The sequence below is a fragment of the Aspergillus glaucus genome (genome assembly GCF_001890805.1).
Source record: "Aspergillus glaucus CBS 516.65 unplaced genomic scaffold ASPGLscaffold_18, whole genome shotgun sequence".
In the NCBI taxonomy this organism is placed as follows: Eukaryota; Fungi; Ascomycota; class Eurotiomycetes; order Eurotiales; family Aspergillaceae; genus Aspergillus; species Aspergillus glaucus.
This window is the reverse complement of record NW_019170470.1, coordinates 129,697-153,460: the sequence shown is the minus strand read 5'-3', so window position 1 is coordinate 153,460 and position 23,764 is coordinate 129,697. Positions and strand designations below refer to the sequence as shown.

General features: G+C 47.8%; 11 protein-coding genes across 11 annotated transcripts; 4 read left to right on the top strand and 7 right to left on the bottom strand.

Annotated features, from left to right (window-relative positions):
• Positions 1 to 821: 821 nt before the first annotated feature.
• Positions 822 to 1,388, top strand: ASPGLDRAFT_27926 (uncharacterized protein; the record flags this gene model as incomplete). The annotated part of the gene is made up of 1 exon (XM_022543708.1): positions 822 to 1,388. The coding sequence occupies one exon, from the start codon at positions 822 to 824 to the stop codon at positions 1,386 to 1,388; it is 567 nt and encodes a 188-aa protein (XP_022398242.1).
• A 952-nt stretch (positions 1,389 to 2,340) lies between these two features.
• Positions 2,341 to 4,536, top strand: ASPGLDRAFT_27925 (uncharacterized protein; the record flags this gene model as incomplete). Its single annotated transcript, XM_022543707.1, has 6 exons — positions 2,341 to 2,409; positions 2,460 to 2,859; positions 2,947 to 3,128; positions 3,178 to 3,366; positions 3,434 to 3,682; positions 3,733 to 4,536. 6 exons carry the CDS (start codon positions 2,341 to 2,343, stop codon positions 4,534 to 4,536), a joined length of 1,893 nt encoding a protein of 630 aa, XP_022398241.1.
• A 32-nt stretch (positions 4,537 to 4,568) lies between these two features.
• Positions 4,569 to 5,898, bottom strand: ASPGLDRAFT_176513 (zinc-dependent alcohol dehydrogenase; the record flags this gene model as incomplete). Its single annotated transcript, XM_022542872.1, has 3 exons — positions 4,569 to 5,387; positions 5,446 to 5,736; positions 5,793 to 5,898. 3 exons carry the CDS (start codon positions 5,896 to 5,898, stop codon positions 4,699 to 4,701), a joined length of 1,086 nt encoding a protein of 361 aa, XP_022398240.1. The 3' UTR covers positions 4,569 to 4,698.
• Positions 5,899 to 6,802: 904 nt separating this feature from the next.
• Positions 6,803 to 8,578, bottom strand: ASPGLDRAFT_68456 (carotenoid oxygenase family protein; the record flags this gene model as incomplete). The annotated part of the gene is made up of 4 exons (XM_022549260.1): positions 6,803 to 7,068; positions 7,129 to 7,456; positions 7,558 to 8,027; positions 8,083 to 8,578. 4 exons carry the CDS (start codon positions 8,576 to 8,578, stop codon positions 6,803 to 6,805), a joined length of 1,560 nt encoding a protein of 519 aa, XP_022398239.1.
• Positions 8,579 to 8,853: 275 nt separating this feature from the next.
• On the top strand, positions 8,854 to 10,460 carry ASPGLDRAFT_50068 (alpha/beta hydrolase). Its single transcript, XM_022547233.1, has 4 exons — positions 8,854 to 9,198; positions 9,267 to 9,428; positions 9,497 to 10,149; positions 10,203 to 10,460. Exons 1-3 carry the CDS (start codon positions 9,040 to 9,042, stop codon positions 10,067 to 10,069), a joined length of 894 nt encoding a protein of 297 aa, XP_022398238.1. The 5' UTR covers positions 8,854 to 9,039; the 3' UTR covers positions 10,070 to 10,149; positions 10,203 to 10,460.
• ASPGLDRAFT_50067 (amidohydrolase family protein) lies at positions 10,142 to 10,978 on the bottom strand. The gene is made up of 2 exons (XM_022547232.1): positions 10,366 to 10,978; positions 10,142 to 10,312 (listed from the first exon to the last, which is right to left on the bottom strand). Exons 1-2 carry the CDS (start codon positions 10,925 to 10,927, stop codon positions 10,185 to 10,187), a joined length of 690 nt encoding a protein of 229 aa, XP_022398237.1. The 5' UTR covers positions 10,928 to 10,978; the 3' UTR covers positions 10,142 to 10,184.
• A 1,388-nt stretch (positions 10,979 to 12,366) lies between these two features.
• On the bottom strand, positions 12,367 to 13,242 carry ASPGLDRAFT_132112 (aldehyde dehydrogenase family protein; the record flags this gene model as incomplete). Its single annotated transcript, XM_022541101.1, has 1 exon — positions 12,367 to 13,242. A coding segment is annotated over one exon (876 nt), but the record flags the coding sequence as incomplete, so codon positions are not given.
• A 4,319-nt stretch (positions 13,243 to 17,561) lies between these two features.
• ASPGLDRAFT_50062 (uncharacterized protein) lies at positions 17,562 to 18,754 on the bottom strand (the record flags this gene model as incomplete). Its single annotated transcript, XM_022547231.1, has 2 exons — positions 18,217 to 18,754; positions 17,562 to 17,833 (listed from the first exon to the last, which is right to left on the bottom strand). Coding segments are annotated over exons 1-2 (233 nt in total), but the record flags the coding sequence as incomplete, so codon positions are not given.
• Positions 18,755 to 19,110: 356 nt separating this feature from the next.
• On the top strand, positions 19,111 to 19,914 carry ASPGLDRAFT_68453 (uncharacterized protein; the record flags this gene model as incomplete). The annotated part of the gene is made up of 1 exon (XM_022549259.1): positions 19,111 to 19,914. The coding sequence occupies one exon, from the start codon at positions 19,111 to 19,113 to the stop codon at positions 19,912 to 19,914; it is 804 nt and encodes a 267-aa protein (XP_022398234.1).
• Positions 19,915 to 20,339: 425 nt separating this feature from the next.
• On the bottom strand, positions 20,340 to 21,999 carry ASPGLDRAFT_50060 (uncharacterized protein). The gene has a single exon (XM_022547230.1). It carries the CDS (start codon positions 21,979 to 21,981, stop codon positions 20,458 to 20,460), a length of 1,524 nt encoding a protein of 507 aa, XP_022398233.1. The 5' UTR covers positions 21,982 to 21,999; the 3' UTR covers positions 20,340 to 20,457.
• Positions 22,000 to 22,164: 165 nt separating this feature from the next.
• Positions 22,165 to 23,698, bottom strand: ASPGLDRAFT_76120 (uncharacterized protein). Its single transcript, XM_022549833.1, has 5 exons — positions 23,538 to 23,698; positions 23,200 to 23,504; positions 22,844 to 23,157; positions 22,659 to 22,750; positions 22,165 to 22,627 (listed from the first exon to the last, which is right to left on the bottom strand). Exons 1-5 carry the CDS (start codon positions 23,661 to 23,663, stop codon positions 22,292 to 22,294), a joined length of 1,173 nt encoding a protein of 390 aa, XP_022398232.1. The 5' UTR covers positions 23,664 to 23,698; the 3' UTR covers positions 22,165 to 22,291.
• Positions 23,699 to 23,764: the final 66 nt, after the last annotated feature.

Genomic DNA, 23,764 nt, shown 5'->3' with positions numbered 1-23,764 from the left:
TGATGATTGCAGCCGCCATAATAGTTTCGCTGACACTGTCTGTTAAAGGCCTCAGAATGATAACAGCAGCCATCCAGGACAGTCAAAACAGCCGGGCGATTTGCCATCCAACGCGAAGAAAGAAAATGACAAAGAAGAGCAAGTACCGGCCAGCAATCACATCAAGGACCAAAATCCCACTGTCATTGGGGCAGAGTCTGTGAAAGCCCAAGACACCAAGCAACAACATCGGGTATCCCTACAGTCAGAAACTCATCTGACAACAAAAGAGCAATTGGAAAACGAGGTTCGCGGTATCTATGCTAGCTTGGCCATGGTGGAGGAGAGATGTATTGGCTACCAGCAATCAGAGTTACCGAGCATGTTATCAAAAGATCAATGGCAGGCACTGACTTCCTTGCACTGTCTTCTGCTCCATAAGCATAATGACTTCTTTCTTGCCTCGCAACACCCATCTGCAAGTGTTGCTTTGAAAAGGTTGTCTGAGAAGTACGCCATGCCAGCCCGGATGTGGCGCCACGGCATCCATTCCTTTCTTGAATTGTTGCGGCATCATCTTTCAGATTCATCAGAACATATTCTCACGATTCCTTCATCTGGCCTACACAATGATGACTCTGCTCCTGGAAAGCGTCCCTGCCTTTGAGAATATATGGATTGAATGCCTTGGTGATCTGGCCCGCTAAAGTATGGCTGCTCATGGATATCTCTTCACACAACGCCCTATTTCCGATCTCAAGGCGCCTGTGCAAGAATATCTACCCCATCTGAAAGAATAAATCAACCAACTCAGTGTGGAGTTCAAAACTTATGGAACCTATATGGCACTGTGCAATTTTGCCGCCATCTTCCAATATGGGTCTATACATGCGGTGTTACCTTCCAAATTTGAAGAGGACTTTCCGCAGCGGCAGCAGCAAGGAGAGGGAGAACGTGAAGGAGAGCCTTCAAAACTGATCTACAATGGCTCTTGTCTTGCCTTTGAAACTTTCTCTGTCATCCTGGATCAGATTGGCAACGAGCACGTCTATCCAGCCGTGCATGTCTATCTGGCATTTATCTGGTGCATAGCACTGAATGACACCATGGAGTATGTCGATCTAGTCGTTCCATGGAGCAAGATCGCCACTTTTCTCAACAGAATGATCTGCAGCGACACTGATTTCAGTGTTATTGAATGCGACGAATTTCCTGTTGCGGATGACAGGAAGAATATGCCAGAGGATTTTCTCATCCGTGGCCAGGTCTGGAGCCAGCGTTATTTCCCAGTCGACTTCTTCAAAGATGCCATGACAGAGGATGATGGACGCTCGATTGAGGTGCCTTCCTTCAGAGCTTCCAGGATGTATCGGTGTAGTAGCACTCTTGCAAGTATTAAAATTTACTGAGGTTTGCTTGAGCTACATGGGCTACAAGCTATTTTAGCGGTTGATATTTCCATGTGCAATGCTAACTGTGATTTCTAACATATAGTTATGCACCATGAGGAGTAGTCACAAAATTCAGTTTTGGGCATCACTAGATGTCTTCTCCTTTGCTCTGGTCCAGGAGACTGCTCATCATTATCAGTTTGAGGCGGAAAAGCATGTTTGCTCCTTTCAGTGTCGAATGCTGAAGGCGAGCTGGAGTTGAAGCATTGTAGCTATCATTCCAAAGAATCTAGATCCTACAAAGTTACTTGCCAATTGTCTTGGCACGGTACATCACCTCGTTCGTCCATAACCGTGCCAAGCGTACTAACACCACTAGTACCTTGGTTGGTGTGCCCTAGTAAGCAAAAAACTTAGAAGTTAGGTATCCTAGTATGACTTCCGTACAAAAGATACATTAGATCCAAATTCCAGTATTCGGTCTCCGCTCAGAGGGGGCGGTGTCCGCCCTCGAAATGCCGTGTCCGAGTCGGGAGCCCGCCAAGCCACCATAATGAAAGAAGTACTCTGTACGTGTAAAAAGCTAAAAAGCACAGAGTGCTCCGTATGTGATATAGCAACACTTCACGGTCTAAATCCTGCAAACAACCTTGAAAGGCCTACTAGATAAGGTTGTCAGCGCACAACACAATCTCCACATTTTATTATATCATGCGTGAACGGCGATCAATAATTCAAAACCATAACCAACTGATTGGAAGAAATGAAAGACTACATACATACATAGTCGGTCTAGTCCCGGCATGAAGAATTCGCGTACGTCGCTTAATTCCTCCGCACCCGACTCCACATTTATTACCCCAACGTTTTGCGGAGGTACTAATGCATATATTCCCCAGGGCTGCATTTAGTCTCTTTTCACTTGGTTAGATAATTCAACATTTACCAGGGTTATCTAAATATAGCCGACATGGCAAGTGGCGACAAACGACGAAAGAATGCTCTCAGTTGCAATGGCTGCAGACAACGGAAGGTGAAGGTACAGACCGGAAGACTCCCTCCGTTTACCTACATGCTGAGCTAAAATAGTGCGAAAAACCATCTTTCGGTCCTTGTCAGCGATGTAGCAGGCTGGGCAAGCAATGCCAACTAGAAGGCTCTATCTCGCGACCTTACTATCACACTTCAAAGGAACGATACGAGCTTCTGGTGTCTGTCGTTCGCCATTTCGTTCCTTCGGCTTCTTTCGAAACCGAAGACCTGCGGCAACTATTAGACACCCTGAAAGCTCCAGCGGAAGGCTCTCCTGCTCGTTCACCACCTTCTGTTGTGGACACCCCAAGTGGTGGACCGGGCCCGTGGCTGTCGGAGACTATCACACAAATAAACACTCCTCCAGCCTCCTCAACTTCTACCTATCCTGCCAGTCCAGAATGTGCGATCGAAGATTTGGAGAGCACATTGATGGTGGATGCTATGAATATTCCTCGTGAGTGCATCATCTATTCCCCCCCTGTCCCTGACGTGTGATAATTTACAGACACAGACCCAAACTAACTTGTGTGTGGACTTACAGGATTCAGTGGCTCATCCAGCTGCACCACCCTCAACGCCAAGATAGTCTCACATATGTCCAAAGATACTGGCGGTCTGTCACCATTTGCAGAGAATGAGTCTCCGCCGTTGTTTGATGGACAAGTGATCTCTTATCGAAATGCAGACTATCTCCCCGATAGAAAGGCGCTTGATCAAGCAGCCGTGAGATTTTTTTGCAGAGATCAACAGTGTCATATATATCCTTGATCAGGATAGATTCTACCATTGGTTTGATGACGTATATGGTGGGAAGGGGGTGCGTGCATCCGTGCTGGTCATATTGTATCTGGTCATGGCCCTCTGTGGCGATGAAGAGCCCAGTTTTCAAATTTCTCGATCCTGCATGGATGATGTGATAGATGAATCGAGCTTGGAGAGTGTGCGGGCAATTATGTTGATGGTACGATTGATGCCATTCCATGTCGATATCCTGTTCCCCCTTACCAATGCTGACCTGTTATTATCAGAGCTTGTACCGCCAAAGAGAGAATGAGCGGAGTGTTGCCTGGGCTATGCTGGGTCTGGCAATCCGAATCTCAATGTCGCTTGGTCTTCACCAAAATATAGGCTATGTGCACGACACTTCCATATATGGATCACAAGTTAAGCGGCGCCTGTGGTGGTCCCTCTGCGAATTTGACAACTGGAGTTCTTGCATGCTGGGACAAACTTCTGGCCTTGGTTGCTCGGATAATGCCGTTTCTCTTCCTTCGCAGGTCAGAAATCTCTATCTTCTATAAATTCTCATGACGACTAACTGTAGCAGGAATTCAATACTACACCCTACATCCCGCCTGGATACGCCACTAGCTCAGCATCTCTCGGTATTCTGATTGGCCAAATATCCCAACAGGTGTATATCCAAAACGGAAATTTGAGAAGCAAAGAACAGTTGACTAGTGAGCTTATCCAGAAGGTCGAAACGTGGAACAAAGAACTGTCCGATCACCTTCGTCCAAATTCGGCATTCCCCTCCTGCTTTGCACGCGCCACGTTATATTTAAACCTCAAATACAATTACGCCCGCATGCTTATCGGTAGGCCTTATATGGCCCATTCGATACTTTGCAGCAACAGCCATGATGCTGTGTTCAAATCCCGAGCGGAGACGTGTAAAGCTGCAAACCGTGACTCGATTGAGATTTTGATGGAATTCTATCGCCGAGGTCTCTTGTCGACGTCTCTTTGGTTCGATACATACTTCATCTTGGCAACAGCAATAGTTCTATTTCTCCGTGCTGTCGAAACACCGAGTGTGCAGAACGAGTTAAAATCATTTCTGCCTGTTTTAAAAATGTGCGATCGAAGCCAGATTGGAAAATACGCTACTGGAAGTTTCGAAAGGTTTCTCTATAATTTGGAGAACGGTATAAAGGAAAGGCGTACTATCAATGTCGCAGATCCGTTTTCTCAGTCATCCAACCTTGGTCATGAGAGTTATAGTTGTCATGGAATAAATTTCAATGACCTGGGAGATCTCAACGCCCTTGGGTCTGAGTGCTTCGGCTTTGGAGAGGAATTTGATATGGACTTATGTGGAGCTTGGAACACCTTGGAGTTAGGGTTGTAATTGTATAATAGCTTTTGTGTTTTAAATGCAATGCATGTTACAAATATTGTATTCAGCTTTGATCCTCTAGATAGCGTTGCAGCATGCTTTAGGTACGTGCCGATATCAGAGATAATGCAGTAGCCGCAAAGGTTCTCCAATGTAGCCATCCCCAAGCACACCTCAGGCTTCATAGTCGATCACAAGCTTCCCGGCAACCTGCCCCCTGCGAAATCGATCCACCGCTTCAGGGAATTTTTCAAAAGGCAACACCTCACAGACCTCTCGCACCAAACCCCTTTGAACAAGTTGCAACACAGCCTCTGTATCCTCCATTGTACCCACCAATGTTCCTTTGATTGACAGATTCTTCAAGATCATCATAGTGGGGTTCACATTCATGATGTGACCAGACGATGCTGCAGGTAGTCCAATGCACATAACAACTCCCCCAATTCTAGCACCGATATAATCGATAGCCGTTGGATATGCAGGAGATGCTGTAACAAATACCCCGTGGGATCCAATGCCTCCAGTGAGACGAACAACCTCTGCAACGGTATCCGGGAACTCCTTGAAATCAACAAAGGCCTCTGCGCCCATTTTCAATGATAAATCACGCTTTTCACTTCCTGTGTCAACAACAATGGGCCGTAGCCCAAAGGCTTTCGCTATCTGAACTGCCTGAATCCCAACTCCACCACCTCCACCGATGATCGTGGCCCACGAGCCAACGGCGAGTTCAGATTCTCTGATGGAACAATATGCCGTAGCCGCGCTGCACATAGCGGGGGCGGCAACGTGATCCGGAACTCCCTTTGGAATCACCGTAGTGTATCGTGCCGGGGAAACAATATAGTGTTGGAAGGTTCCTAGGATGCGCAATGAGAAAGCGAAAAAAACCTCAGAATCTTTCAAAAGCTGTCTTACCGGTGGCACCCACCCCAGTGAGCACCTTCTTTTGGCAATGAACTTCCTTGCCTCCCCAACAAAGACTGCAAGATCCGCATGTGTACCAAATTGGCTTGACGCCGGCACGATCCCCAACTTGGAATGTCTTCACGTTTTCACCTAGCTTAACAACCACACCCGACCCTTCGTGGCCAGCAGAGCATATGCCCGATGCCGACATCTTTTTACCGCCGGTGTCATTTAACATGTAGTGGATGTCTGAATAGCATATACCGGTGGCATTGAGTTTGATCAGAACTTCATCGGGACCTGAAAGTTGTGAGATTATACCATCTCAAGGCCAGGTTATTATTGGATTGTATTACCTGGGACCGGAACCTTCACCATTTGAGTCTTTATGGTAAAGTTCGGACCTTCGTTGACAACAATGGCAGCCCGACACTCCTCCGGTATTACATAGCTATTAGTCATTCTGATGATCTGGATAGTAAATAGTGTGGCGGAGCGAGATGGTAATTAGTGTAATTAAGACAACGACAAGGATACTATAACAACGGGTATATGACCCCCTTATATAACTCCCACGGAGTAACTAGCCCAAGGCGTATAAAGTGATAACGCGGTGTCCGGACCGATCTCCGTCATGTATCTACTTCGGAATCCGCTCGAATATGGGCTGATCCGGGCAATAAAAACATGGCGGCTAGATTGGCCCTGTTATGACTTTTGATAGACAGTCACCTATGGATGCTCATATTGAACACCATGGACTCTTTCTTCTGCTAGTGTTTGTTGCCATCAAATTTCAATCGAAAAGAAAATTCACTTTCTCCCAATGAGAGGGGTTGGAAGTGTGGAGCTTGAGTGATATGTTCATTCGAACATGGCATCTCCGACCAATCTTTGCAGGAGTCAAGAATATTATACCCAAGACCTGCCTGTTTGTACCTTGTGCCGATACGGCAAACCTTTGGGGTGTCTGAGCCATTTTAAATAAAGCGTTTTTATGCCTTAGTATTTACTAGCTTTCTGCATGTCGTTTACCTTTGACACTTGTTTTGTGGTTGGAGCTAAATGTTGACATATATTGGTTGGAACTAACGATGGATTATTGGTAGAATGGGAGGCTGCTCGGAGCCATTGATCTAGCCAAGGACGGTACATGGGAGGACTTAGATTATCAAAAACAAGCATGGTGGAGCTCAATAACGTAACATTCATAGAACATAGGATACTGTATTTCAAAAAGCAATACTCAAACTATAATCACACAATTGATAGACAAGGACAAGAGGTAGTCTGCTGCAAGATTCCATGGACTCAACATTCGTAAGCATCCTTCCGTAGTTCATGCCCCTCGAGATACTGTTCTTCCTTAGAGTACTGGGAAGGTGACTTCCTTGGTGCCGAATTCCTGGCGAATCTTCTCGGTGACACCAGACATGTCACAGAGGTCAATTGCGTTATCCAGCTCGGTCGCCGACACCCAGCTTCCATGAATTCCATTTCGAAGACGGAATGGAAGCTCGATCACTGCAACGGGACCATCGGTAATCTTCTGTGCGTCCAAAATCAAGATGCAAGAAAGGCCGGTATCCCGTCTGCTCGCGAGAGTGATGAGGTATCCATCAGCCTCGGGCGCTATAGTGCCATTAGTTAGCAGTGTACCTTGTGAGTATTAAATAGGGTAGAAACACATACATTCCGGCTTGCGCGGGATAAATGCCACCTCGTGAATAGCGGTATGGTCTCCAGCAGACCAATGGATCAGTTCCCCAGTACCCACATTGCATTTCGCAATGGCATTGTAGATACCACCGACGGGACCATTGCCCTTGGTAGGATCATGCATGGCATAGAAGACGGTGTTGTAAGGCTTGCCGACATAACGGTCATCAACCTTTGGCATCTCACCGTCGGCATCAACCAATACAACAGGCTCGACATGGAAGTCGGTGGCCTTTGGGTCGAATTTCCATCGCACGTACTGACTAACATTTCCGCTAGCAGGAGGTTTGCCACTCGCTGCCTTCATTGGGTCTTGACCGCGTGGGGGGGAAGAACCAGAACTAAAGCAAAGTCAGTCAGTCGTTGAGATGAAGTAGTTTAAGACAATAGACTTGATCGAACCTTGTTGAAGTTGGTAAGTGGCGCGTCCAAATAAACACAACCATCCTCGCCATCGAATGCATTTCCGGTGTGTCCGTAGAATGCGTTCTTGTAAGTGAACCATCTGATGTCTTCCGGCTTGGGATTGCGACGGGGCAAAATTCCAAAGGTCAATGGCTTCTCCTCGGCCCAAGCAAAGTGCTTGGATCCTTTCTTGATCTCATCGAGGGGCTGGGTCTTAAGAGGGGGGACAATGAATATCACCCAATTGTCGGTGGCTGCCATATCATGCATCATCCCAACATAGAGAGCGTTGAACCAGCATTCTTCCAACTTCTTGCCCTCTTTGCTGAAAAGATAGTAAGCAACGTCGGTTGTGCCATCTCCCTTAGCCTCATATCCCATAGTCAACATCTCCCCGTTGGTAGGGTCAATCTTTGGGTGGGCAGTAAAGGTCGGCGCTGTGTATTGCCCGTTGAAGGTATACGGTCCTGCTATCACTTAGTCAAGAGGCAAAAAATGTTGGCCTAAACTTTTTAGGCCTACCTTTAGTCTCCAAAGTGTGCGGGTCCATCGCATAGGGGGGAGAGTCTTCCTTCAAAGCCAGGAGTTGCTTCTCAAAGTAGATGATGTGCGTGTTCGCGGTCGAGTGAATCTCGTGCTTAACGCGAGGGTCATCGGTGTAGCGGTTGCGGTACTTTCCGAAGACTGCTTGGCGGGCAGCTCGTTCGATCACAAACTTGGAGGTCCGGACAAACTTCTGCTTGAAGTCGGCATGTCCATCCTTGATGCGGATTGCATCGATGGCACCATCACCGTTGATGAAGACGTCGTCATGATATTTCGGTGCCCAAAGAGCGTCCGGCATGCAACGATAGTAAGTACCCTGGACTTCCGTCGGGATTGTTCCGCGGACGATGCAGTTGTACACCTCGCCTTCGAATCGGCAGGGCGCCTCTGATCCCTCATAGTACGGAGTCTTGGGATAAGCAGCTTCCGGCTGGGGCGCAAGCTTCTCGGTAATTGCGGCGATATCAGTCATCTTGGTTGAAAGCCACTTGGCACAGATAAAAGATGTTGTGTGTGGTCAAGAGTAATTATGAAGAATCGGATGAGTCGTGGGGAAAGAGGACTTCACGTGTCTATATAAACAATACGTGCGAACCCGGGGCCCGCGCAAGTGAGGTCAATTGCCACATCGTACCACCACGTCCATTCTGTTCATGACATCCCATAGGTTGCGGAAACCATCAATCAGTTTCAAACAAATCAAGGGAAGTATATCGACAGCGATGACCGAGGTGGGGTGGGGATGAGTTCGATCGTTGGACGCGGACACCGCATCAATCTCTTTCCGCAAGTCGGACACCGAGCTTCATCTTCCATCTTTTGAATTGGCACATATTACATATTCGTGTTAATCCCAGAAGTATATTCGCTTCAAAATATTTGCTGTTGACTTTACCGGTATTCTCACCATTTTACATATCTTGTTCTTCAATCATGGATTCACGAGACTATGCATTCAAAGCATTCGGCGATGGAGACCACATCTACGCTACAGCCCATTGGTCCAAGTCAAAAGCCGATGCGCCACTCGGTATAGCTCTTGCCTTTCATGGTGGTGGTTTCGTCGTCGGTTCTAGGAAAATGCTACCTATGGTGCAAATAGAATACCTGGCCAACGCTGGATTCGTTGTTGTTTCGGCTGACTATCGACTATGCCCCAGGTCTCCTTGTACGACGGGCCCATCCAAGATGCGAAGGATGTCTACGCATGGTGCAAAGATTGTCTTCCAGGGCTGCTCAAAAATGACGCGAGCCTTGACGTGGATCCTTCCCGCACCGTCGTATTCGGCCATTCAGCCGGCGGTTGCTTGGCTTTACATACGGTATAGTTTATTGGTCTTGTTGGCATGAATTACGATAAGTTTACTAACTAGTCATCATTTACGTTTAGGGTGCTCTCCAAGATCCCCCACGTGCGATTCTCGATTTCTATGGTGTCAAGTGCACAACAGATCCTTTCTGGTTTTTGCCTTTACCGGCTCTTGTGATGATCCCGGCACTTAACGAGGCATTCATCAACCAGGTTTACAAGGAACCAGTGTCCTCCAACACAATGCTCTCCCTGGAAAGTGCGACTAAGACCAGTGATCAGCCAAAAACGAAAGGCTTACCTCGTCCTGACCTTTCGGTACCGAGAAACGCATGGCTTTTCGTTACTTTGAAGGAAGGCACACAGCTTCCGGCCATCGTCCAGGATGGAGATTACAAGCGTATTGATCCCGTCAACTCCTTCTCGGACAAGTTCCCGCCGACGTTTTTCATTCACGGCGATGCAGATGGTATGATCATCCCTAAGTTCAGTATCGACGCCAAGAAGAAGCTTCAAAGCCTCGGCGTTGAGACTGGGATTTTGCTACCTGAGGGAAAGTCTCACGGCTTTGATGTTGGCGTCGAGGTCGATGAACTGGACTTTGTCAGTATTCGTGCCGGTCTTGATTTCTTGATCAAACACGCAAAGCGCTAGTCGTTCAGCTTTTTAAATATTCCACAATAGTTACCAAGCTTAGATTGACTTTTCCAGCAACAATAATAAGATCACACGTGGTAAGTAGACTTTCATTTGATAGCAAAATCTAGCATTAAATCTCAATTGGCAGCTTGAACAGACGAATCGCATTCTCCCGGCCCACCAGCTCCTTGTGATTGTCTTTCAATCCCACCGTCCGCCACCATTCCTGACCTTCCTTGACCTGATCATATGGTGTATCTATATTCTGGTTAGGATGTTTTCAGGGAGAACCTCTTGAGTAAGTTACGCACCTATCGAGTACAAACATCTCTCGACTCCAAGATCCTCGATACAGAATTTCAATCCAGGAGTCGAAAAGTTTCCCGATGTAGTGATAAAGATATTCTTGTGGAAGTAGTAGTTGTAGTCATGCAGTGAAGGCCGAGTGGCCTTTTTGCTGGGCTTGTTGTACCAGTGCGAGGCTCGCCAGAGGTTGAATGGAATGTTTTCGCCGAGGTGCCCGGCAACAACCTTCAAGCGAGGGAAGCGGTCAAACACACCGGACGCACAGAGGGCATAGATGTGGAAAGATAGATCCAAGTGGAATTGGACGCCTGCCCCAAGCAAGTGTAGACGAGATCCATACTTGGTGTTGGGCTGGAGATCGGAAAGTTCCGGATAGCGAGGATGCAAGTAAATTGGCACGTCGAGCTCCTCCGCCATTCTCCAGAAAGGGTCGTAGGCTGGCATATCATAGTAGAGTTGTTTCCCCCCGGTCTTCGTGCTTTGGAAATCGTTTATCAGTCCTCCAAAGAATCCCAATTGCTGAACCGCTCTTTTCAATTCACCGGCTGCCTGGACAGGATCATGCATTGAGACAGCTGCCATCCCGCCAAAGCGAGAGGGTTTCTTGGCAACCTCCCCAGCAAGCCAGTCGTTGAATCCGGTGGCAGTTTGTTCTGACAGCTTCTGGTCCGCGATTCCCTGGCATCCAGGCGCGGTCATTGAGAGCAGCATATACTCTACACCTTCAGCGTCCATAGAGGCCAGTCTTCCATATATGTCCAGCAAGCGCTGCTTGTGGGATTCCACTGCTGCCTTCCCTGCATCTTCTGGAGTCAAGATATGCTGAGACTCACTTAGAATCCAAGTTGTTGCTGGGTCGATCACAGCCTCTTCCACAGCGACGGTACCTTTGAAAGTCATGACGTAAATAGAGCAAGGGCAGTAGTCTTTTAGTCTGGAGAGATAATGCTGAAACGTCGAACAATATATACCAAATCGTCGGCTTTAATGCTCCGAAATACCGAACACCCAGAAGGTTACCCCTGGGTTAGTCACGGTATGGCTAACTGTTGCAGGAACCCACAAAGGTGGACTGCGGATGCGGTCCCCGAAATCAGATGCCGATTATCCATCCTTGAAGCCTTTCCTAACGCGAAGCTATCGAGATTTCCCTCATCCCCGCACTGGCTACGGGCGAGGCGGACACCGAGACGATTGAAAATACCTATTGCTCCCATCACTTTACTCAACGATTGGACACAGGCTCTCGCGCCACCGCCGCTGGGTTTCGGTTTTCTTGCTGGGTAGCTCTCACGCGTCTTCTAATTCCGGGTCAGTATAGCAGTGAAAAGCATGGAAAATAACAACACCATTGGTATGAATCTAGGAAAAGGCCAACTAGATAATCTCACCTTGATTGGGTGGATGAGAGCGGGGTGTTGGTGAGACGGGTGGTTGGTGCCGGTGAAGTTCGTAGAGTGCCTGAGTGCGGAATCCGCGTAGTGTGGGAACTGGGTTATTAGCGAAGGACGGAAGCCGCTTGGAGGTGAGAGAAACTTATTTGCCAAAAGCGATGACCGGGTGCCATGTAAGGTTAAGAAGCGTAGGGTTCAGATGAGGGACGTGAGAGGGTATATATCGAAATAGTAGTGATGTACGAAGCGCAGTCGACTAATGGCGTGAATTGAGATAGACGGGGGGCGAGAGGCCCCGGTAGGCGTCGAGATTATAGTTGTGAAAATTCTGCATGGTGTGACAGTGACGGTGGTGGAAAGGAACACCAGTGAGGTGCTGAAAGAAGTTCCCTGCTCGTTGATATTGAGGAAGTTGACCGAGCTACAAAAGGCCCATGACGTGTGGGAGAGAGGTCTAAAGGAGAGGGGCCAAGATGCATAGTAAAATGCCCATGAGAATTAAGAACGCAAACTATGGAAAATCTCAACACCATTATGGCCAGGTGTTTGCTACAGTAGAATAACATGCAAGGCTTTGGGCAAATAGCAAAACAGTTTCGTGATTCCAACAAACTATTCTATCTTGATCAGGACTGACTTCTGTTCTAAAAAGGCGCTAATGCTGTCAAGTAGGCCCTCCCTTCCTACTCCACTGGACTTCCATCCTCCAAAGGATAAGTCATGGCCAGTAACCGGCGACGTACAATTGACACCGACAGTTCCCGCTTGCAGTCCCTTTGCAAACCGCATCGCCCGGTTGATATTCTTCGTAAAGACTGCGGCATAGAGGCCATATTCGGTATCATTGGCTTTTGCAAGTGCCTCTGCCTCGGTATGGAAGATGCTGATGTTCACCACCGGGCCAAAGATCTCTTCCCTCATGATTTTTGCATTCTGTGGCACGCTGGTAAACACTGTAGGCTCCACGAACCCATCCTTTGAAGAACCACCCAAAGTGAGCGTGCCAGAATCTTTACCCGATTCAATGTATCTCCGAACTGCATCAAACTGAACATCATCTGCCATTGGACCATGGTTTGTGGTTGGGTTGAGTGGGTTTCCTTGTTGAATGGAGCCAAAGGCTACATTGAAAAGCCGGAGGAATTTCTCCGCGACAGTATCTTGGACATATATTCGTGAATTTGCCATACAAACCTGACCACTATTCCATTGAATACTGTTTGCAGTCTTGGCCGCTGCTGACTCTAAATCGGCATCGTCGAAGATAACAGCTGGAGACTTTCCGCCTAACTCCAAAATCACACTCTTCATGTTAGACTTCGCTGCAGCAGTCTGAATCTGACTTCCAGCTCGGGTAGAACCAGTAAAGGATATTGCGCGGACATCCATGTGTGAAGATAGGGTTGCACCGCTGATTTGGCCATGCCCGGAAAGTATATTCAGTACCCCGGGAGGAAGGCCCGCTTGGATCGAAAGCTGAGCAAGTTTGAGAGACTATGATGTGTTAATCATGAATATTGGGGTAAGTTCATTATCCGTTCTGGTGTTGAATTTAGTATCTTTTATTGCACCTGTAATTAGATCTGCATGTGCTTTATTTCTGTATAGAAAATAGCTGACGTGGATAATAGTACATATCCTCCTTGGTGCCCACTCTCCCGTTGTTGATTTGTACGATCCACAACTACAATGACGGTCTAAGCGTGGCGAATTCGGCTGCGGATCAATCTCAACTGCCAGGGCTGCTCTTGCAGGACCAGGAGTTATATACCGGCAAATAAAATATTTTCGGAGCCGTGGTGAGGTTATTTGGAACCAGCGAGGCTCCCGCAAGGCCAAGTGAGCGGTGTCCGAGGGAGTGCGGTGTCCGAGTGGGCGGCATAGTTACTCCTAGACTTGGCAGTACGGCAGGCAGTCAATAGCCGCCAGTACGCCAGTACGCCAGTACGCCAGTAGAGATTTTGCCAGCAGTACGGAGTACTACGACTAGTATTAGGCATTTGCGTATCTCATACAATTCAATATACTAATATCGTACCAATTCTCTATTTAACTAAGCCGACATGCTTAGTACTGTGCTCACTTATATAGGTAATTCAGTGCTGTCACATAACCCCCCGCTAATACCTAGGGGTCGCTCCCATTGGGGACCTAGAGTATCCGGCCCGGGCCGCGCCGCCCCACTGAGTCTGCTACCAATAAGCTAGCCCCCATAGTACACGGCAGCAGTGACCAAACTATGTTGCGTAACACAGCTAAGAGGTCATACACTTGCAAGTGTTGGGATGGAGACGAGGCAGTATCCAGCAAGCCTAGGAGTCTTTCACGGCCCTGGGAATAGTGGCATAAAGAGATGTACGGGACAATCAGCACGTGAGAAGGCATATTTATTATATGGCATATAACTAGATGGGCGTTGTACTTGTCACAGGCTGCGCCTGTCGCATAAGCGATATGTTTAGTCAGGACGGAGAGGTTAACTATCGGAGGAGCTATTTACCCGCACTGCGCGCGCATGTATATAGAGCCGCCCGATCGGGCATTTGTTCCTCTTTTCCCCAACGAAATCTTTTGTGCCAAAGCTAGTCATTAGCATCCCGGGCCTGGCCCCTAACAGTACTTAATGATTACCACTACGGCGGCTTACCCGGCCGCCCTACTGGACCTGCCGCCACTCGGCCAAACAGGGTTGACAGACGCGAGTATGAATAATAATAATAATAATGGTTTGCTGAAGGCATGGCTTTCTTCTTGCATAGTATGCAGAGGTTGAGGATAACAACCACTGAGAATCATTTCTTAGTGTTCATCGAGATAGCGATGCTGCTATAGGCTCTGGCCTAATCACCATAAACAATACTTAGTAGTTTGGCTTATATGGATCTGCATAGAAAATCAATCTCGTACCTGGAGAGGAACAAATGCAAGCATTCAACAGCATGCTGAGGAGAGGCGGCCTGTTGTATATTTTGTCTCAGATGCTGAACGTCATCATAAGTTCCATGCCGCAATACAGTTATTAATCGTATCAATGATTCCTGGGTGTCTTTCCAGGCTATCTTGTGGCGTTTGTCTTTGCAAGGATCAAGGATACACTGAAACTCTGATGCAGCGCACTCTTGACAAGGCGATGAACCAACACACTGTGGTCTGTAGGTACAATACAATATTGAGACCTAGGACCTTACCTTCACTCGTTTTTGCTGGCATGGTACACAAGCCACTTTTCGGCGCTTCTGCACCTTTTCGGCCCTGTAGAGTTCTTGATATAGATCCATAGAGCTTGCGGGGAGCAACGGGCGCAGTGGGACTCCAGTATTTCTGGACATACTCAAAAGATGCTAAGCAATTCCTTAAGAGGCAAGCCTTCGTGAAAGTAAGACAGTCTATATCAAATCCGGGGCGGCCTGATCCTTTATAATTAGATTATATCTTACAGTCTTTTTCTTCTGTTTACTAGTGTCAGGATCAATGCCTGACAAAGTACCGAGGAAACTATTTCATATAAGCTAGGCATGCAACTAATGATGCTTGTTTGCCCCTCTTACAATATATGATTGGTAGGTCGTTTTACTTTGCTGGCGTCTCTCGGATCGTAGCTCAGAGGGGAAATCGGGAGTCGATTATTCCGGACTAACGAGGTCTATATGAAGAGGACTAGCTGGACGAAAGAGGTATATTGCCTAACGAACGTATGTGCGTGTACGCAGCTGATTGAGTGCTTGACTATCTATCCGTGCGCACACGTTGGCCTATATGGCCTCGGTGATCGGCCCGACGTACATCCGACCTATTCTCATCAATATGCAAAGGCGAAGACTTCATGACAACTGGCTCTTACCCTGCCTCCTCTCCCAAATACACCGAGATTGCCACCGCCGTCAAGAACTACGGCCGATGGATTCATCGCTGTTGTTCAGAAGTACACTCCTGCTGATGGCTCTTTGTCTGAGGAGTTTGATCTTACGGTCTTACCTGGTCTTATGCTTCGTTCCTCACTTCTACATCGAGGAGAGATGAGGTGTTCCTCCTACATGGGGAGCGAGCTCTGTCAAGGGACTTCCCAGCCAGTGCAGTGGATAGAGTGTGACTGGCACTTATGCTGGTCCTCCTACTCCTTCGTGGTCTTAGATTTTGTTTGTTGAGCTGTTGACCTGGTCATATAAGGGGTGAATAAAGATAGATTATAAATAAGTAGACACAATATCCTATTCAACATTTATATGAACATGGGCGAATTGGAGATGCCAGATACAAGTACACAACTGGCTGTGTTCTACAGTGTACCTGACAAAAAGACTCACACCGGCCGTGCCCGTCTCACTGCGATGAAGAGTTGCTGTTAGAGATGCTGATCAAAGCAGGAAGTGAATGATCAGCAGGGGCGTCAGTTGACCTGAGCCTCTACTCCATTCCGACTTGATGTTTTCCTTCCAAGGTCAAGGAGGGCTTTGCAAACTTACACCCAAAGAATCTGTGAGGTAAGCCCCTTGATGTGATCCATGCGGCCGGCTGCCAACTCCCAAATTCGCTGGAAATCTTGGTAGTTGATCTTTGTTTTTGGCGATCGCTCAAGAAGCTGTTGAAGAAGAGCCTTTCAATTATCCGGGAGTAAAAGAGCGTTGATCTGCTCAATTTCGGTTCTTGTTGAACTCATCTTGATCAAAGTAGGCGTATCAAAGGGAGAGAGAGAAGACCGGGACGTACTTAAGGGTGTCTAGACAGGAGATATCCAGGGACGAAACCACAGCTCTAAATACCCAGCCCTCCTCTTCATTGACACGTAATGGGTTATACCAATCTGGTGACGGGCAGATATTCATCACAGGATAACCAGAGATAGCCCAGCTGAATTGGACGGGACAGTCGAACAATCTCCATTTACCAATACTGTCACTGAGAGATTGGTTTAGAATGGTGCGGAGTAGATGTGACAGGACGATCAGGATCCATTCAGAACACAACCTCGAATACAAAGTGTGGGCTCTGGCACAACGTTTCCAGCACCGACGGCTGCGATACCATCACATCCGAGTTTGATATTTCCAAGACGGATCTCAGATTCCTTAATCCACAGCTTGACGCTGATTGCAGGCACCTCTGGGTTAACAACAGCTATGTATGTCCACAGATGCCTATTTATCTTCAACCGATACTGATCATCCCAGTGCGTTCAACCCGTCGGAAACATCAAGACCTACTCTGACTACTCTGCCTTTGTGTTAAACGCCACCAGTTCGACGTCGCGCCGGGGTATTTGGAGGCCGAAGAGGAAGGGGATGGATTTGCTGGCGAGTATGATATTGGTCAGATTGAGTTTGAACCATGATCAGTCTGGTGTTTTTATGTAGTTTTTCTTGCAATGAAATTGAAGGATGAATTAGTTTCCTTATTCAGTTAGACTAAATCTTGAGCCGAAATTGCATAGCCCAAGTTATGCACACAATAGCGGGAGAAAGATTTGCCATAAAGATTAGATCTTCTCGAGTTTATCAATATGCAAGAGCCAGGTGATAAACAAGGCGCTTAATATGGCAACATAGAAAATATATTATCGCCAGCCTGAGCTAGGCTAGGTCTAAACTATTATACGGCATCGACCTGGACAGGACAGATCATATTAACAATATGTAAGTCATCAAGGTATATATATACTCATACTAGGTATGCCGGAAAGCATCGTTTAGATGTCGAAAGACGCATTCAGTACCGCATGCAGACCAATCGGACTTGAAATCATCCATAAAAGGTCTTGGGTAGGAGTCGAACGGACTACGGAATCATGGAATCATGAAACGAATTATTAGGCAAGCAAGATGGGGGCCATTTGAGCCGATTATGGCCTGTTTCACCACATGTGCTGCAGGTTGGTGGCCTACGCAGCCTGGAAACTGGCCGGCGTGCTTCCTCCACTATAGCCTCCTGTTCTTGCGCTTTTTGCAATCCTTGAGCACCTGTCAGGCTCCCTCCAGCCTGTATAAAGGCCCTAGGAGCTGCTAGTCTCTGCCTTTGATGCTTATTTTCCATGCGAAGCTGGTGGACTTCATGTTGCAGTAGGATGGCATTTTGCATGGTCATCTCTGCCTATCTGTTTTATCAACAGTGTTGATTCCCTTCTGCACCTTATTGGTGATTCTTTGACCATATAAGCGCTTCAATGGCGAAAAGCAACCAACATCCAATGGTTGAAGGAGATGAGATGAATGTGGAGGCATATATAAAGGAATAATATTCCTTTCTGTACAGAATCTGTCGAATTCTGCAGTGGCATGGCTGCTATGGCCATCCAAAATCAGCATGCGATATCTCCCTAACGTACGGGAGGCTGTATGTGGCTCAAAGACAGTTTGAAGCCACTCCAGGCCTAATCCATCATTTGGAATAGCATGATACCATTGAGATTGGTGGTTGTCTGCAGCCAGGATAATTTGGGGAGGCAAAGCCCATCCAGTTGTATTTACTGCAATAATAGCAGTTACCCATTCACGATTCCCAGGCTGCAAGGCTTTGGCATTGCTTGCCCGAGTCTCTGAGCCACATATAACTTTGGCTGTGGATGTCATGCTCATCTGAAATCCAGTTTCATCCATATTGTAGATATCTTGCTCAAGAATTCCATATGTTTCAATAGCATCATGGAAGCGCTTATACCACCCCATAATAAGCTCTGGATCTTCACATTTGGCACGCTGGTGGTCATATTTTCGGCTGTATTTAGAGGAGAGTTCATCATGGCGTCAAATATACCGAGTCACCCAACACTCGCCCACATAGGCAGTCTGGGAGGATAGCCGTGCAGACAGTAATAACTGCCAAATAGCGTACAGTAGAGATTTGTAGAGGTAGGCCACGCTGGCCCATATCAATAATCCATGATGAGAGTGTCTTTTCTTCAGTAGGTGTCAATTTTCGGTGATTGGCAACTGATTCCTTGCGGCATGTGGTTCCTTTGACTCGGGACTTAAAAGGTAGAGAGAGGCACATTATATGCCTTTGCTGCAGCATTTCTTGATGAAAAAAGGCCTTTTCTAAAGGCTTCTAGAGCTAGTTTCATGCGATCTTTTGAATTACCAGCCATGGTTGTGTTTGTGGATAAATTGCAAATATGAATAGTAGGTGGTCGCGGATGTGGCCAGCTGGCCAGCTCGGTGATAGATTACCTTATACCATCTGATCACATAACCTTTAAGAATATTAACTAACTAGCGCTAAATAGCATCGTCTGACAAGACACAAATCCCCGCAAAATGGATATAATCACCTTTACATCTCAAATCCATAATATTATTGTTCGACATCTTCTCCATGCCTCTCCTCTACTGACCTCGAGGTAATCCTTTTGAGATCCTCGGTCTAATGGTTATCCCCAATGACACTATCTGTGCCGCCCTCGACTACGGCGGGGGCGTTTGCTTCGGTCCCCAGACCTTCGTCATCTATTCCTGCGCCCCCCTGCCGGAGAGTTTCCAACTGCTCAAAAAGAATATCGCTCTCTATGTCCAATTGACAACATCCGCGTCGCTGATTTGTGAGACGCTGCCCGTCCACGTGGATTTGAAACCCCCCGCGGTGGCCCAGCTGGCCGCCTTGCCGGTGCCCCCCGCCCGAATGGTCAACACGATTTACCACGTCCCCTGGTTCTTATTCCCCGCGGCAACATTAGAGAAACATTGTGTGATTGGGAACGGATCGGCCGTGAAGTCCTTGCTTGTTATCTTGCAACGACCCTGGTGTGTACTAGAGGTCTGCTGCTGTGATATTGAGACTGTCGCGGCAATGCGGGAATTCGCCCAATTGGCAGCGCAAGTAGACCCAAACAACTACGACACAGCAGTCCGACTTTTGTCTCATGAACACCGGATGAGAACATCGCCGCTGACGGCTGACATCTCCCGCTCTGGTGACCCCTATGCGTCGTCACGGTGCTCGGTCAAGGCACTCCGCGATATCTACGCAGCCACCACCCTCACCTACTCGTACAATCGGTTTTGGCTGACGCTGATCTGCAGTTGCGCAGTGCATCTGGATGTTCCCTTCTCAGAGGTCGTCCGACGGATCTGCGACGGACTGCGCGACAGACCTGAGGCAACGGACAGTAGACTGTACTGGATTTGCCTATATAAAGTGTTGCTCAGAAAGATAGGCGATTGGGTGACTTGACTTGCTTGCAGGGCGAAGAGGAGTACCCGCGTATCAAACAATTCGAACCACTACAGTTCTACCAAAAATGCCTCTTAGGATGCTATCAGCAATCTCTGCTTTGGAGATCCCAGATTTCAACTGTACAGCAAGCAGCACGCCATTGTTCAGGTTCCCGAAACAATCTCTTCATGGTATGACTTGTACAGTCTGAAAAGCACGCCCGTGGGCATAGATTGACTGGAAATGAGAGGAACCACTCACACAATTATCTACAAAGTGAAGAGCATTTGCATTCCTTTCTTTCTTTCCTTCATAATTGATATATTTTTTTTGTTTTTTAAATAGTTACCTAGCTAGATAGAATCTAAACCAAATATCTCGCTACATTGAAAGACTCACATTTTCTTCCTCTTGACCATCGCATGTAGATACTAGTCAACTTTCCAGTCAGTGCTTGTCCGTGATACCTCCTACATACCAATGACCCGTGTTGGGATATATCCGAAACGGTACGCTCATTCTGATTAAGGGCTTGATTCAAAGTCCCATCAAAATACTGCATCATTGCTTCACGAGTGCATTGGGTGTCACCTTTCCCGTGACATGCTGAATCCATATCTCCACAGCATTACGCATCTCTTCCTGCAGACGCTCAGCCAACCTATCCGTCTCCCAACGTGCAGCCTTGTCATTTTCGTCTTTCTGGGCTTCTTCCCCTAGCTTCCCGACCTCATCCCACACTTTCTGCCGATATTCACCGTAGCATATCTCCATTTTCGCCCGCAGCGCGTCCTCCTCAATTGTCATATTAGGTTCTTCAACCTCCCGTTGAATCTCGTTGATCTCAGCTAGCGTGGCTTGCATATGACTGAACACTGGCATGTTGGGGAGCAGCCCCATCTGCATCCAATCAAGCCCTTCGAGCCGGCATAGCGATTGAATGGCGATTGTCGCGGAAATGATCCCCTGCGTTCGTTTGTCGTTTTTCGTCAGCAGAGCGCATGGTACCGGTCCCTTAGCCTTGATCTGTAGCACGCGTGAGATCTTGGTCGCGACAATCTCTGCTACGGTCGCGAACACCAGCACAGCTAGAAAGGCTAGTTGCAGATAGCCGTGCATGTTGACCATGCAGGCGACAGAGGAAAACGCAGCTAGTGAGCCAGTTATCATCCAGGACCAGTGCAGCGTCGTCTGGACCCATGTGGGCTCGTACTTCCAGGTTGTCCGGGCCCATGCTTCCATGTTATCCTTGCGTCCTTTGAAAATGACGGTGCCGCCCTCGGGCCGCTCGTAGACCGCGTAAAGGGGTGATTTCTCTTCAAAGATCGGGGGCGTAAAAACCTGGACCATGGGCAGAAAGGTGATGAGCGCCGAAGAGATCCAGTAACTGCCGTAGAAGAAGAAGAGGGTGAAGGCCCAGACGTCGGCGGCGAGGATGCCGATGAGCATTGACGCCAGGATCATGGCTCCGTTCACGAGATCCAGGAAGTACAGACTCAATCGGCCGACCACCAACCACCCGGTCCCCAGATCCTCCCCCAATCTCCTTTGATTGTCTTTCGTCCTCTCGGCGGGTTTACCATCCAACTTCAGGATGCCGTCGATGTAGATCACCATGAAATCATTCCCCGGATTACGCTCGCCTGATTTGAACGCAATTAAATGGTTCAACCAAACGTTGCCGAAATCCAGCGGCAGCTCTCGAAACACAGAGTTAGATCGCACAGGGATCATCGTGGTGGCCTTGGCGCACATCTTGATGGGCGGCGAGAGGGACTTGGAGGGTAAGCCGGAAGTGAAGTACTCGACGAGCATCTGCATGGCGGGCAATGTGCCCCCGATCATGCTGGTATGAGGCCAGTGGAAGGTATCTTTATCATATTGTACATAGAGTTTGGCAGCACTCGCGTCGGCCCGCGGATTGCTCAGCACGGCCGCAACGCCGAGGGGGTCGAAAGAGACGGAGGTGTCATCGGCGAGCTTTGCTTTCGGGCCCGAGGAGAATGGGTATTTGGCTTCGGCCAGTGTCGCGCACAGCGAAAAGGAGATGGTACGGAGCCACGACTCTACGACGGAGGACGGCATCGTACCGTGAATTTCTCCTAGCGGAGCTGACAGATTGGAAAACTATGGTGGAGAACGAGGGGGATGAGTTTATCTAGTCGTCTCGCGAGGTGGCTGATTAGTCTGTTTACTTGTGTGCGCAGCGAAGTGGAGCAACTCGTAACCAAACACCGCCCGATTGTCGACGACTGCGATGGACGATCTCTCCTGACCCTGTTGTCCATAATGTCAAGTCGAAATCGTTCAAGCACATTATATTATACCTTCTATTCCTCCAGCCCAACCAAGCATAAATAGTACAGAGGTCTCTTCCTGAACGGCATGTAAAGTATCATATGTGATCCAGAGGATCCCATTCTTGGTCTCCCCAACACCCCTTTTGCTTCCGAAGCAGTACCCCCTTTGCACCTGTATACTCCAGTCGCGCTGCATCCCACATCATGTGGCCCCAGAAGCGAATGCCATGCTCTTTTTCAGATGGATACAGATCAGTGGTCACTAGTAATTTCGCCATACTAGTTAGTGTCCAAGGCAGTGATGAATGCCCTATACTATCACACCTAAAAGGTGGAGGACTCTGCCACTCTTGCCCCAAATCCCGTAGCTCCTGGAGCCGCAGCTCTTCTGTGACACTGTCCAGAGCATTATCTTGGAAATTGGCTGTCGGCTTTTTCAATGCTCTCTTGCATTGTTGAAACTAGGTGTGCATGGTCCTTGATCTCAAAGAGGACATGTTTTAGCAGCTTGAGGCCACATGAAATTGTCCCATCTAAGAGAATTTCCCTGGTCCCTATCGAATTAAGTGGTTATTGTTTCTATTTAAAATGACAGGTGTTTCTGTCGAAGCTTCTCTATGAAGGAAAAGGGGAAGGGTAAAACTGACAGCTACTATCAAAATCGAATGCCCCTTCCGGGGTGGGCGGCCGGAATTGTTCTTCAAACTTCGGATTCTCCTGGTGTACATCCCAGCGGATGTCATCAAAAACTCGGTCAAACTTCTTCATTGCAAAGGTGTAGATGCATGTAATTTCCTCAATCTCCCAAGTCTTGAATATGCGTGGGAATATTCGAAAGATATCTCTGTTCTCATCATCGTCCCACCTATTACGCTCCCAGGAATCATGGCCGACGCCGAACAGGTTACAGTATAACTGAAAGCGATATAGGGCTCGCACCACCCACATATGCTTTGTCTCGCTCAGAGGTTCATCATAAGTTTGTAGGTCCTTCTTGGTCTACTTAGCAAGATTGACCAGTGCCCAATCAGTATAGCGCTGCGTGAGAGGCACAATGACCGAGGCGTGGAAGGACAATATGGACATAAGCTCATTTGCGGCAAACATCTCTTTCAGTGATGGATGTTGGGACAAAGAGCGGCGGTCTTTGTAGGACTGAAGAAATTGAGTAACGTTGTTAGGGTGCGTGTTTTTGAAAAGGGGATCAAGCCAGACGGTAAACAGCACAAGCATCCATAATGATATTAGTATTACCCAATGTTCTCTCCAGCATTCGCTGAGTAGATGCTCACGATCTAGGAGATACTGCTGGAGTTAGATAGGAGATGCAAAGATTAGAGCTTTTAGCCCTTCAAAGTCTAAGATAGAAAGGAGGTGGTGCCGAATTTCAGCTGGGACGCTTTCTAGTGGTGCATCATCGTGGACTAGCTTTGGCTGGTAAAATTCGGGTCCTAATGGGACTGACATGGACTTCTCAGGCTGGGCGATATGAGGAGTTGCCGTGGATTTGCGATCTGATCTACGCAACGTGAAAAGTCGCCTGAACTTATGCCCGATTTTGCGAAAGA

Coding starts and splice junctions, on each gene's coding strand:
- ASPGLDRAFT_50068 (XM_022547233.1), top strand. CDS start 9,040: ATGGATTCACGAGACTATGCATTCAAAGCATTCGGCGATGGAGACCAC. Junction 9,199..9,266: donor CTAGGAAAATGCTACCTATG/GTGCAAATAGAA, acceptor ACTATGCCCCAG/GTCTCCTTGTACGACGGGCC. Junction 9,429..9,496: donor GTTGCTTGGCTTTACATACG/GTATAGTTTATT, acceptor ATTTACGTTTAG/GGTGCTCTCCAAGATCCCCC.
- ASPGLDRAFT_50067 (XM_022547232.1), bottom strand. CDS start 10,927: ATGCATGATCCTGTCCAGGCAGCCGGTGAATTGAAAAGAGCGGTTCAG. Junction 10,313..10,365: donor GAGATGTTTGTACTCGATAG/GTGCGTAACTTA, acceptor ACCAGAATATAG/ATACACCATATGATCAGGTC.
- ASPGLDRAFT_50060 (XM_022547230.1), bottom strand. CDS start 21,981: ATGCCGTCCTCCGTCGTAGAGTCGTGGCTCCGTACCATCTCCTTTTCG.
- ASPGLDRAFT_76120 (XM_022549833.1), bottom strand. CDS start 23,663: ATGTCAGTCCCATTAGGACCCGAATTTTACCAGCCAAAGCTAGTCCAC. Junction 23,158..23,199: donor GCACTGGTCAATCTTGCTAA/GTAGACCAAGAA, acceptor TGAACCTCTGAG/CGAGACAAAGCATATGTGGG. Junction 22,751..22,843: donor ATTCGATTTTGATAGTAGCT/GTCAGTTTTACC, acceptor TTAATTCGATAG/GGACCAGGGAAATTCTCTTA.